We start from the raw sequence: 13,616 nt of genomic DNA on the forward strand, positions 1-13,616 counted from the left end.
GCATCACTTGCTGGGGAGCAGGGGCCAGTGCCCCCCAGAAGGAGGCCCCAAGCTGCAGCTCTGATGTTCTCCCCAGTCCCCTGACCCATGCCCTGGGCTTTGTGGCCACGATACAGGGTGGGGTTAAGCAGAGGTTAGTGTTCAGCTGTTGTCAGATTTTATCACCCTCCAGAAAGAGCCTCCATGCCCTACTGTGCCAGTGAGCATGTTTCTCTTTTCTCAAAATAGGGCAAGAAAATCTGGTGTCAGCTTTCTCAACCTCTACCAGTATAGCTCTAAAAACAAGCTTAACTGGAAGGGATCTTGGCTGTGTGGTAGCGGGAGGTGCCACATCTACGGTTATTTTTTTCTCACCTAAAAATAAAGCCCACAAGTTAGAATGTGTGAAAATGAAGGGCTTAAACATACATATGAAACCAGGAACATCCTCCACCATCAAGAACTGCATCAGAACTGAGTCTGCTTAGGGCTGCTGCCTCTGGACCCTTCCTCCTTCCTTCCCTCCCATCCATCCTGGACCTCTAAGCCTGCCCACCATCCCTCATCCCCAAGCATCTTCCTTTTGACTAGAGGGCTTCTCTGGGTCTGACTCGATGGGGTTCAGGGGAGAAACCATGACTCCAATCCTCTTTTTAGTAACTGTAGTGGTAAGGACAACTAGGAAGGTAATAATAAGCAGTAGTTAATGTTTATCACGTGCCATGCATGGTCTCATTTGACCTTCATCTCACCCTTATGATGTTAATATTATTAATAGGCCTATGTTGTGGCAGACAAAATAGTGACTGATGTTAAGTTACTCAAGGTCATATGACCATAGAGGGTGGACCTGGGATTTGAACCCAAGTTTGTCCAACTCTAGAGCCTGGGTTCTTGACCACACTCCACTCTCCTCCCCTGACGAATGGCCCTCACAGAGCCAGCCTTTCTGAGTGATGTAATTCTGGCTCTCTGGAAACTCCCCTGGCTAATCCAACAGGGATTCTGCTTTGAACCTGTGCTCTCTCAATTCACCGACCACTCTGGGGGCTACATTTTTCAGAACCAGAATTTGGACACAGCACCGGACCTAGGATTTTTGTGTTCCCTGATGTGATGAATGTTTTTTTTTTTTTTTTTGGAACCGTAAGTTGAGACAGAAACGTGAGAAGGGATTTCTTGAATTGTTAACTGCAGAGGATTTTCTGAGTTCTAAAAACATTTGGGAGAAGGAGTCTAGTTTCCAAAAATTCAATGGCTTATGGCGATGACAAGAGAGCATATTTCATATCTGCGTCACCTAGAAACCCAGCCTTTTCCCTTAAACTGTTCTAAAGGGAGATACACGCCTCCAGCATACGTGGTTGTGCCCTTCATGTTGGGAGCGAAGGAGAAAGGAGGGGAGCAGTGCGGGGCTCTCTGTATTATCTTGGAAATGGAATGATGCATGTTGACAGTCAATTTTCTCTCTCCTATCTTTTAGAGCTCTCTAACCAAATTATTCCCCTGTTGTCCCAAAGAACTAAACGGCAAAAGCAAAACAGAGCACTGGATTCATGGCTAATATACAAGGCAGAAAGCCAACAGATTGCTATTAAATTAACCCTGGGGCTTGACAGATCTGTTCATCCTGACCCCAACTGCTTACGGCATTCCTTATTAATGCGGAGCCCAGGCAAATTACCTCTGCTAACAAAAGGGGTTAATCTGCCTCTCTGCTGGGACTCTGGAAGCAGTGCTGAAGACGGGAGGGGGCACAGCCAGTTTGGCAGCTGAGCTCCATGCTTGGAAGGCCGAAGGCGGGAAGGTGAGGGCACTGCTGTGCCAGGCAATGACCTAAGGCATCATTTAAAATAATAATTGAAGACACTGGGAGGTCACCCCTTAAGGGATGAGCTCAAACAAATAAGAAGCCAGAGCCATAAATTACATCAGCAGTGGGGTGAGGGAATGAAGGGGATTATGGCAGGATGCTAAAGGGTAGCATAGGGACCATTCAAAAGTCATTTCCTTAAACCCAAATTTGGAAAAGCTTTTTATAAAAAAAAGTCTGTTGCGATATTATAAAAGAAAAAAATGGACAACAGCCTAAATATACAGAAATAGGGAAACGATTAAGTAAATTCTGATCGATCTCATTTAACTGTGTATGCAATGAGATGCCAAGTTTGTTAAAAAACTTGTAATGAAAAATTCCATCTTTAGTGTGATCATAATGTCATTTAGAACTTACACTCTGAAACTGATGACCTAGAAGGCAAAAGTACCAAATGTTAGTGAGAATTCCAATGGGCTGGGTCTATGAATAGTTTTCTTTTCAATGATGAGTTTTCGTTTCCAAATTTTCTTTTGATGAAGTTGTAGTATTTTAAGATGGAAAAAGACAAGATATTTTCTCTGCTTATTATATACGTGTATAATTTTAGGTGAGGTAAGTTAGATACAAAATATATACAGTCTGATCATAGCCATGTGAAAAAAATGAGAGAGAGAACAGAATGGAAGGAAACATAGTTATATCTTACAGGGGGATTAGATTCTAAGGCTGGCATTAAGTTATCCTTCGGTAACCCTAGCTTGGGTCCATTCATTCATTTGTTCCTTCATGTATTTCATAAACATTCACAAAGAATCTGCCAGGGTTTTTCTAGGTACAGGGGATACAGCAGTGACCACAGCAGACCAAAAATCCCCCTGATCTGTGGCGCCTATGTTCTAGTAGGGGACATGGTCACTAAACAAGATAAATAAATAGAATATACAGTATATTAGGTAGTAATAACTGCTAAAGAGACAAATAAAGCAGAGAAGCGAGAAAGAAAGTGTGTATGTGTGAGAGGGTGGGATGTGTATGTGCACACGTGTGTGTGTGTGTGTGTGTGTGTGTGTGTGTGTGTGTGTGGCCCTAGACTGAACAGGAGAAAGCTTCCTGGATAAATCAAGAATTACAAAAATTTTCCCTTTTCTTTTATTTCCTTATTAACTTATTTTTCTGAGCCCTTATTGTTGAGTTAGCTAGCATTAAGTTAAAATTGCGATGAAAATTCGTTGTATATACACAAAATTAGGTGGTAAGATTGTAGGTCATTTTATAGTTTCTATAATGAATACAGATTATTAAACCAAGAAAACAAACAGTTAAAAAAAAGTAGTTTCCTTGGCTTAGAACCATCTCTGAGAGAGTTGAGAGACCAGGAACCTCATCTCTGGGTAAAACTGAAGATAATACTGTGATAAATACTGTCATTGTAACAAAATGGGGTCAAAAGATTGGGATTCCGTTTTGATTCCAACTCTGTTTTGCTCGGAGAACATGAAAGTCATTTTCTCTCTCTGGGTTTCAGTTTCTTTGCCTTTGGATGGGTATCGTTCTGTTAACTCTGTCCGTCTCTGAGAAATTTTGATGATCAAATAAGATAATGGAGAAAAGGCTATTCATTAGAGGGCTTTACAGTGGACTGAATAATCCCAACTTTCAAAGGAAACATGCATTTTTTCAAAGATAGCTTTTATATGCATTAGGTTTGTGGGCTTTTGAAGGTGTCCTCATATGCTTCTGTCTTTATCACTGCTAATTTTGCTGGTACTGACAAGGTGTTTTTTTCCCCCCTTTCTTTTTATCTAAGCCAACCAATGACAGCAGAGTCCAGCAGGAAGCCTGTCTGCAGGCCGAGCTGGAGAGTGGAATCTAAGTTTACCTGGGTAAGATACCCATGTGCAAAAGCAGTTGAAGCTTTTCAGATAGCACTTAAAGTCTGCCAATACTGAAGGTGGAGAATAACCTTATCATGGCCTTGCAAACTGAGCATATTAGAGTTGGATTCCGTTTTAGGGCACATGAGTTTCTTTGAAGTCTTTCTTTCCTTTCCAAAGTCTCAATTTAATCTTTGGATATAAAGTAGTGATTACAGAGCATCCAGATCTTGTCAGCTGAATGGACATGTCGCTTGATGATAACACACGGGAGATCTCCAAAGAGGACTCCAAGGATATTCCTCTCTTAGGAGCTTAAAAAAAGCCAGTGTGCAAATATTCATGGAGGGTTTCGCCAATCGCTAGACTCAATATGAGAGGACTGACAAAGAGACACATGGTGCCCTATTAGGTACTGCTTTTACGTATGTGTTGAGCTCAAAAGACACTGGGATAAGATGTCCTTTATGACTGGGGGTGGGGTGGGGTATGTGAAAGTCCCATAACCACAGACTCTTTCCTATTCACGTGACACAGAGCTTGACACTTCTCCATTAGAAAATACTCAATACTTCATTCAAAGGCCAACCCAAGTGTTCCTTTCTGTATGAAGTGTTCCTTTCTGTATGAAGTGTTCTAGCCCTTCTTTCATGATTCTTTCTACCTGTGTATCCACAGCGCCTTGAACGCACCTCTATGAATACACTTAACGTGTATTATTATTTGCGTAATTTAAGATAGTGTGATAGAGTACATTTGACTGGAGTATAGAGTGAGACAGATCTAGATTTTAATCCCCAATCCTGTGACCAGTTACCTAATCTCAAATGCCTTTGAACTTGTTAATTTATCAACAAAGAGAGGAAGAAAACTACAGGAGATGATGTAATATACCTGCTACTTAATAGAGGCTCCCCAAAACTGTTAGTCTCATCTTCCTTAGTATGGTTACATGTCTGTCTCCCTCTGTCCACATACTCACTTTGGTAGCTTTGTGATATGTTAACTTGCTTAGGCTAAACATTTCTAAAATGTTTCTGGTTGTGGTAGGCTAACAAGGTTTATTCTCTCAGGTGAGTTGAAGGACAAAAGAGAGAAAGCAGCCGCTTTGCACATATGCACAAGTTTTCCCAGTTATTCAGTCAAACAGTAATCTAGGTGTTGCTCTGAGGGACTGTGCAGACGTGGTTTAAAGGCCCTAACCAGTTGCTTTAATTTAATCATAAGGGAGATTATCCTGGGTGGGCCTGAACTGATCAGTTGGAAGGCATTTAAACAAAGGCTTAGGTCTTCCTTGAGGAAGAGACTCCAAATGGTTGCTGAGACTACAGTTTCTCTCCCTTCTCTCTCAATCTTCCTTCTTGATGGCCATGTGTGGATGTGGCCTGTGATGCTCATGCCTGTGGTGTTCCGGCTTGCTTATGATTTTTCTGTGCCTGACTGCTGGCCTTATAGACTTTGGATTTGCTTGGCCAGTCACACAATTACAAGGCTAATTCATGGTAATATGTCAATCTGTCTCTCTCTTTCTCTCTCTCACTCTCTCTCCACACACACACACACACACACACACACACACACACGCACACCCTCTCCTACTGGTTTTGCTTCTCTGGTTGAACTCACCTTCCCTCCAGATTACATGGACCATGACATGAGGGATGGAATTTTATTCATCTTGGCATCTCCAGTGCACATAGTAAGTGCTCAATAAATGTTTATGGGTTCTTACTAGTTATCTACAGGGAACTCTACTCAGTACTCTGTAATGACCTATATGGGAATCTAAAAAAGAGTGGATGTATGTATATGTATAACTGATTCACTTTGCTGTACAGCAGAAACTAACACAACATTGTAAATCAACTGTACTCCAATAAAAAATTAATTAAAAAAATTAAATAAAAAATATTTCTGGGTTTTACTTTACTTCATTCTTATGACTTAGCAGCCTTCTTTAGGGAAGGTTTTTTTTTTTTTTTTTTAAGGTGCAGAAAACTCACAGTAGGTCAATAGGCCAAGATGCCAGGCCTGTGTAGTGTGGCTCATTCAGCCTGTGGTTTTCTTAGGAGAGAATGGGATCCAAGCAACAAGGTAAGAAGAACAGGGGGCTGGGGATATGCCCCAAATAATAAAAGCTACTATTTATAGAGCCTTCTCTTTGTGCAGGCACTTGGCTAAATACCTTACAAGACAACCTCATTTAAACCCCACAACAACCTCCTAAGATAGGTGGTATTATTATCCCCATTAACCGACGAGGAAATTGAGGGCCAGAGAAATGTTAAGCAACTTGTCAAGGTCACACAGGTTTTAGGAGATGGAGCTGGGTTCAAATCCAGTGAATCTGACTCCAGAGTCTGCCTTCCCAACTACTCAGTGATACCGCCCCAAGGACGTTCAAGAAGTCCGAAAGAAGTCTGCAGAGTTGCATTCTTGCCCTTTCCCCTGATAACATGAGGCTCAAAGGGCTTGCTCTGTGGGAGGAGAAATCCGCAGACCCCAAAAGCCCTAGGTCTGGTGTCAGATACAGCAACCACACAAGCAAGGCAACCCACCAAAGGCTGCATTTAATATGGCAAAGAGGGGGCTGCCCTGGCACACACAGGCCAATGTGCTGGACGTGTCACTGGAAGGAATGTTCTCCTATGACACTAAATGCCAGACTAAGATTGATATGTACAATTGATATGTACAGTTGTGGATGAAAGCCACAGCAGCAACAAGGGAGAGAAATCTGTACGAGCCCCACAGCGTCCCTCAAAGCTTGCCCGGCAGAATCCTATTGGATTAAAAGGAAGACTGCTGTCCCTAGTACTAAGGAGTGACAGAGCTAGAAGCCAGGAGTTCTGGTTATGGTTCCCTGATAGGGAATCAAATCCAAAAGGGCCTCAGCTCAGTTGACAAGTGAAGCTGATGCAGAGGGCTGACAAAGACCAAGTCAGAGATCAAGTACCCCTGGAATCCAGTTGCTTTCTCCCAGAGAAACCCTCTGTCTCATGCCTAGAGACTGGATTTATGCAAGGTGTGTCTTGGGCTATCTTTCTAGCTTGCTCACACCATGCTTTACTTCACCCTCGGGCCTTCTTGAGTTCCTCCAACATACCATGCTCCCTCCTGCCACAGGACCTTTGTACGTGGTGGACTGATCTTTTCTCACTTCTTTGCCAAGTTAGCTCATACTCTTCCTCCTACAAATCTCAACTTAACAATCAGTCCTCAGGAAAGCCTTCTTTTATTCCCTAGTCTACATCAGGTTTTTAAAAATGCATTCACAAAACCATATTCCCTTTCTTCACAGGATTTATTTCCGTTTGTAATAATACACTCATTAGTGTGATTATTTGGTGAATGTCATTCTGAAAGCAGAAAATTTGTTTCTTTTCACTCTTATATCCCCATGGCTTATCGCAGTGCCTGGCACAAACTAGGTGCTCAGTATATAGTTATTGAGGACTGTATATTTACTTTTTACTCGATGTGGATTTATTTAATAGGTCCCATATTGGACTAGGTAGGAGCCCAGGTCAATTCATTCTTAGTTCTGAGAACAGAGTTCAAAGGATCCTAGGTATACCATAGTTTTCATAATTAAGAATCATCCTTTTATAGCAATTTTCTTTTATTGAAAAGTTGGGGCTGCCTCTTGCCCTAGAAAATCACTAATCTAGAAATGATTATTGTCCTGATGTCGTTAACCGATTAAGGCCAAAGTTTGACCACTTTAAGCCAGAACCTGTTACACAAAACAGGGACAGACTGGCTACAGATGGAAGGAAGAGGATTCAAGACCAGGTGCCATAAGGCTAGGAATGCTTCCCTCTGATATGGTGCTAAATACAAGGGCTGGACCTCAGAGACCCTGCGGATATCTGGTAACTAGGGTATAATGAGTAACATCTTGCAAAGAACATCAAACTGCAGAAACAAAGGAGGTGTCTAGACTTGAGAAGATGACGCAGATAATGAATTCAGCAGAACAGAATCCACCCTTCTAACACTCAACTTTTCTAGTTTCCTTTTGTGGTGGTCCCTGTTTACTGATCATTTACTTAGCAAGGTACTGCCCTAAGCATATATGTATGTGTATATATATGTATATACATATGCACATATATACACATATATGTGTGTGTGTGTGTGTGTGTGTGTATAAACACCTTTTTAAAAAATTCTAACAATCCTCTTTTTCAGAGCTCCTCTCTACAGATCATGAAGTAGAAGCTTGGCTAAGTTAAAAGACATGTTAAAGCTTACACAGCCAGCAAGTAGTAGAGCTGGCTGAGAATTTTAAGCTTGTTGGACTCCAGAGAATCTGTTCTCAACCATAATGCCAATGTCACACCAAATGCTAGTCACTAGAAGTTATGACTTTTTTAAAAACCATATTGCAAGGCCACTTGCCTTAATATTTACTAATACTTTTCTTTACCTATATGCACTTTGAAATTTAAATGGATTTTTCAGTATCTGTAATATCATAGGATTGATACGATAGTTGTATTTTATAATATTCATTAGCACAAATACATAATTATGAAAACAAAAAACGTCCATGTAGTATTTAGAAGAACCTCGCCTCCCACCTCAGGGATGCGCATACCATACTTTGGGAACCCCACATTTTTCTATACTGAACCATGTTTCTTCTGCCTCCTTAGTGGATAAGAGGCATTATAGAAATGGTGCTAAACAACATATGATTTATCGATGGTTGGTGGCCTGTCTGCTGGTTGGTGTTTTTCCGAGACTATTTTGAAAGATGGCCGCTTCCCACCCCAGAGGTGGCCGCACTTCAGAGACGATAAGCAAAAGGGTCCCAGTCTGTACAGTCTGCTCAGTGCTTAGGGCGGTCTGGTGGAAAGTAACTGTACATCAGTTATCATCATTCTCATGATGACAATGATTATTTTACATACGGCTGCTTTAAGGGTGAATGGCACAGTCTCATTTGTATGCCAGCATCTGTCAGGCTGTCACACATCTGCAGAATATAACCTCAACTGTGCTATTAATATGTCCCTTTTGCATTCTCCTCAAGGCATCTGTCTTCTAAAATGCCTAACGAAACTTCCCTCCCTCTTGAAGGCCTGGAGGCAAAATTTGGAAAGCATGTCACATAGACTGGGGACAGCAGAAGCTCAGCTGAGCCTGAGCAGATTTCTGGCTCTTGGAATAGACATCAAGGGAGAAAGGGAACCACCACCCACACTCGTTCTGTTAGCAGCTGCACTTGCAGGCAAAATCTGTAGGCAGATTCTCCTAGGCTCAGACAGTATGTCGCGTCTGCTCTGTGATCAACAAAAGATGTCAGTCACGGTCTTAATGGTCAGTTCTCAGTCTCCATAATCACCACGACTGGCTTACAGCTGCATTCTCTGAAAAGCCTTGGGGAACTCTGAAAAGCCTTGAGCACTCTTCTGTGGTGAAGGTCAGGTGTCTGTGTACCTAAACCAGGTCTTTTTACTCATTTGCAACAGCTATACTACATTTCCCAGCCTGCCTTGCAGTTAGATGTGATCATGTGACTGAGCTCTAGCCAATGGAATGCACACTACTTTAGAACCTGGCTCACAGGAGTCTCCCATGTGTGGTCCTACACAACCTTCCTCTTTTGCTGTACAGATGCAGATAAGCATGGTGACACTGGGGAACCACAAGATGGAAAGAACCTGAATCTCTGAATCACTCACTGGAGGAGGCTGCCTGCTGATGGAGATCATCAATATTGGACTTTACAAGAGAAATAATCTTCTATATGTTTGAGCCATTATGGAGTCTATTTTATATCAGAACATTCAGAGCTGTACTGTAACTAATATACACTTAAGGTGAAATTGCCAGCTTCTCTTTCATGATTAATTATCCACTGGATATAGCTCCACTTTGGTGACCTACCAGTATTTCAAACTTGACATGTCCCATCAAAATGGTACTTTCTGTATGTCAGAATATTCTAGGTACTGGGATACAGGAATGGATCATACAAAGTTCTTTCTGTCATAAAATTCACATTCAAATATGGGGAAACCCAAAATACACAAATAAGAAAACGAATTTCAAATAGTGATACATGTCATGAAGTTAACGGGGATAGAGGGTTATTGGGGGTTACTTGGGAGTTAGTGGGAGGAAGTGCCTCTGAGGAGGTGACAGGAGACTGAAGTCTATACGATGACACATAGTTAGCCATGTGGACTCTGGGGGCAGAGTATTCCAGAAAGAGGGAACAGCACATGCAGAGGATGGAAGTAAGAACAAGGTTTATCCAGGAACAGAAAAGAGGATAGTTGGCCGAAGCAGAGTGAATCAGGGCAGACTGGTATGATAGGGTATCAAAGAGGGATGCAGGGCCACTATCATGTGAAATCTTGCAGTCCAGAGTTAAGAACTTGGATCTTATTCTAAGTTCAATAGGAAGCTACCAGCGTGTTTTAATCTGGGGAGGAATGATATCTGAATTACATGTTGAAAGGTCTACTCTGTTATGTGGAACACGTATTGTGTAGGAGAGCAAGAGAGAATGGAGACTAGACAGTAGATTATTGCAGTCGCATAGGTAAGACAACAGTGGCCAGTACTAGTGTGTGTCGGTAGAATGGAGATGGAGAAAGATGCGTTGATTTGAGATATATTTTAGACGAAGCAAAGGCAGGGCTCACAGATATTGGGCTGGGGGGTGGGGAGGCTGGTGAGTGGGAAGAAAGATCAATATTGACTCTTAGGCCAGTTGCTTAGCTACCTGGATGGTGAAACCATTAACTGAGGTTGGGAATTCAAGTGAAGAGTCAGGTTTGTGGTGGGATGGACCACAGGATAGGTGCTGAATAAATGACCGATTTTTAATATTAAATAGAGGGTCAATATAGTAGGGTGAGAATACTGGGTCAGTTACTCATTCAGCAATTGTCTCAACTTCTCTAAATTTTAGCTAAACAGAAGATAATAATACAACCCCATAATGTCAATATGGGGTTGTTATATCAAATATACTCTTGGCAGGTAGAGACTGAAGAAGTGTGATGGGGACACGAGCATTGCTAATAAAGTTTGGTTTTCTGATCTGGATGCTACTTGCACAGGAGTGCTCTGTCTGTGAAAATTCATCAAGCTGGACAATAATGATATATGCATCTTTCAAAATAGATTCTATGCATTATATTCCCAGTTCAGTGCTTGGAATTCAATAAATGGCAGCCATTGTTATTTTCATTATTACGACACAATGGAAACCATCTCCTGTGTACCTGTGGTCCATAATGTCCATATAGGCCATTTGTGAATCCATTAAAAGAGGAAGGAACCCTACACTGAACTCTAAGGTCTGGTCTTATAGTTGATAAAGTCAAATCTAGTTTGTAATTCATGACCCATAAATGCCTCTGCATGAAGGGATTGAATCAGAGTTCTAATCCAGAGGTAGCCCTGGTCCACTACTTGTAATTCAGTACTTCCTTAACTTTGTTCAGATGAATGAGTATCACAGATGCCAATGTAATTTAAAAGGGAACAGTTTTCCACAAGTTCTAGGTCTTCAATTGTGATTGCCCTTTCTATTCCACTTTCCCCCAAGCTTGCTCATACCTGAATATTCTTGATTCAAGCCAACTGGTTATTGGCCCTAAAGAAAGGATACTAAAACTTTGATTGGTTATTTCAAAGTTCCATAGGTTAATCCTCAGGTCATCAGCTGACATGTAGGTTTCATAGTCGCTGTTGACTGATATGGAGTTGATGTGATATGTGTGTGCGTTGGCAAATACTCTTCGCGGGGTGGCCTCCACCATCAGGTCCATGGGTCTCAGGACAGGCACCTGGAATGCAAGGGAAACAAATCACTTCAGAACCCAGAGCTCTTTACTAGGAAAAGAGTGTGCATGTTTATGTCCTTTATTATCATATACAAAATCATGACTACGTCAAAGGAGTTCTGAGCTGGAAAAGGAGATTGATAAATTACATGTTGTTCCTATTCCCTTTGGTTCCTTTTAGTTTTATTCCTTCCTCAAAAATGTCACCATCCTTTAGCCCTGATGGGCAATTTCATCCTTTATAGATTCTAAGATGTTTTTCAAGTGGCCCTCAAAGTGGCCTCATCTCAGGGGAACTTAGAATCCACTGTGGGGTCATTAGCTTCCAGAGCTGTTGTTCCAGATTGTTTGTTTTTTAACCATGAAATCTTTTTTTTTTTTTTGCGTTACACGGGCCTCTCACTGTTACACTAGCCTCTCCCGTTGCGGAGCACAGGCTCCGGATGCGCAGGCTCAGCGGCCATGGCTCACGGGCCCAGCCGCCCCGCGGCATGTGGGATCCTCCCGGACCATGGCACGAACCCATGTCCCCTGCATTGGTAGGCGGACTCTCAACCACTGCACCACCAGGGAAGCCCCATGAAATCTATTTTTGAAAGGAAGTTGTAGGAAAATTTTAGAAACGTCTAGTTCAACTGAGATTAAAATTTATCCTTCATGGCTTTGGAGGTCTAGACCCCATCCTGGCTTTATCCTCAATCCTTAAGGGAATTTTGGGAAAGCGTATAATCACCCAAATTTCTAGTATCCCAAATTCAGCCATTAATATATAGGGCAGCCATTGACATCCTTGGTTTAACCTGTTGTCTTGGAGTACCAACAAGGCAGTGTCCACTTGCACATCAAAACTGTCCTCATTTGGACAATAAATTATATAGTCATCTTACTGGTATATGAAGGATAATCAGTAAATATTTGTTAAGTGAGCGAGTAAGAATACGTGAGTAAATGTTACTTTCCCCATGGGTCAGAGAATCAGGCAGTTAAATATAGTTTTGCACACAAGAAGCTCTTCCTGGCAAATGGGAACAAAGACCAACCTCTGTTCTGACTCCCTCGTTGAATTCAAGGGCACTTCTGCCTACACCTGGCTGAACTGGCTCCTGAGAAAGTAGTGGGAAAACTAACGCCTCAGAGGAGACAGACTAAAACACAATGCAACAAACACAAAACACGGGCCCGGCCCTTTAACAGAAATGAGAACATAAAAGCACCAAAAGCTGTTTGCTTTTCAGGGAAGTCATCTCTTGCAACTGAGCCCTGATTTGATAGCAGGTGGTCGATCAAGACTTCAAATTCTGGATTTCTGTCAACCCAGTGGGTGAGGGGAAGAAGGCGGAAACAAAGGTTAAATTTTGTGGAGTGCAGTCACCTCAACAATATAACCTTTTAGAAAACAGAATTCTCCCAGCTCAGTCTTGAAGGATTTTGAGGTAGTTTTTAAGTTAAATGAACAATTCAGAGGAATCACAGAATTCTGTGCAAATGTGGCAGTGGATATCCTGGAAACCAGAGGAGCTTGAGATGCGGATATAGGAAGAGCCAGGGTCCTCTGAAAAGCAGCAGTGGGATGGGAGGGAAAGTCTTTGAGAGCCCTCCACCCTGTTCTGGATAATGGTTCTATAGTATAAGCCCAGGAATGGCAAGAACTAGGAGCCCTGGGTTCTGACCACAGATTCGCCCCTCACTGACAGGCTGTGTGACCTCGGGCCATTATCCTGCCCCTTCTGGGCTCCGGTTATATTATCTGAAATACTCACTGTGCCCTACTTATCAAGAAGGTTTGGATCTGTTGAGATGATTTGCCCTTCAGTTCAACCTCCCACTCACCCTTTCAGCAACATTTGCTTGAGCTCTGTACAAGGTCCTGGGGGGTTCAACTGGTGAGCAAAACCAGACACAGGTCCTGCCTTCATATGGCTGGTCCAGTTGGTAGAGGTAGGTACAAAATCATCTCATAATAAAATGTAGTAAGTACATTTTATTTGTAGTAAGTACAAAAGGAGAGGAAATAGCATTAAGAAGGATTTCACCTGGTCAGGGAGGTCTGGAGAAGTTTTGCTGAGGAAGTAAGAATTGGTTGCTTAAAGTATGAGAAGGGGTTTACTGGGCCAGGAGGGGAAGGAAGAATGC

General features: G+C 42.2%; 1 protein-coding gene across 5 annotated transcripts in view; it reads right to left on the reverse strand.

Moving 5' to 3' along the window:
• Nucleotides 1-13,616, reverse strand: part of PPP2R2B (protein phosphatase 2 regulatory subunit Bbeta) — a 455,567-nt gene that overhangs the window by 50,868 nt on the left and 391,083 nt on the right. For all 5 annotated transcript variants that reach the window (XM_060296398.1, XM_060296401.1, XM_060296400.1 and 2 more), the window contains one exon: nucleotides 11,309-11,486. In XM_060296398.1, the coding sequence (XP_060152381.1) occupies nucleotides 11,309-11,486 (178 nt within the window). The remainder of the gene's footprint in view (nucleotides 1-11,308; nucleotides 11,487-13,616) is intronic.

The sequence above is a fragment of the Globicephala melas genome, chromosome 3 (assembly GCF_963455315.2).
Source record: "Globicephala melas chromosome 3, mGloMel1.2, whole genome shotgun sequence".
In the NCBI taxonomy this organism is placed as follows: Eukaryota; Metazoa; Chordata; class Mammalia; order Artiodactyla; family Delphinidae; genus Globicephala; species Globicephala melas.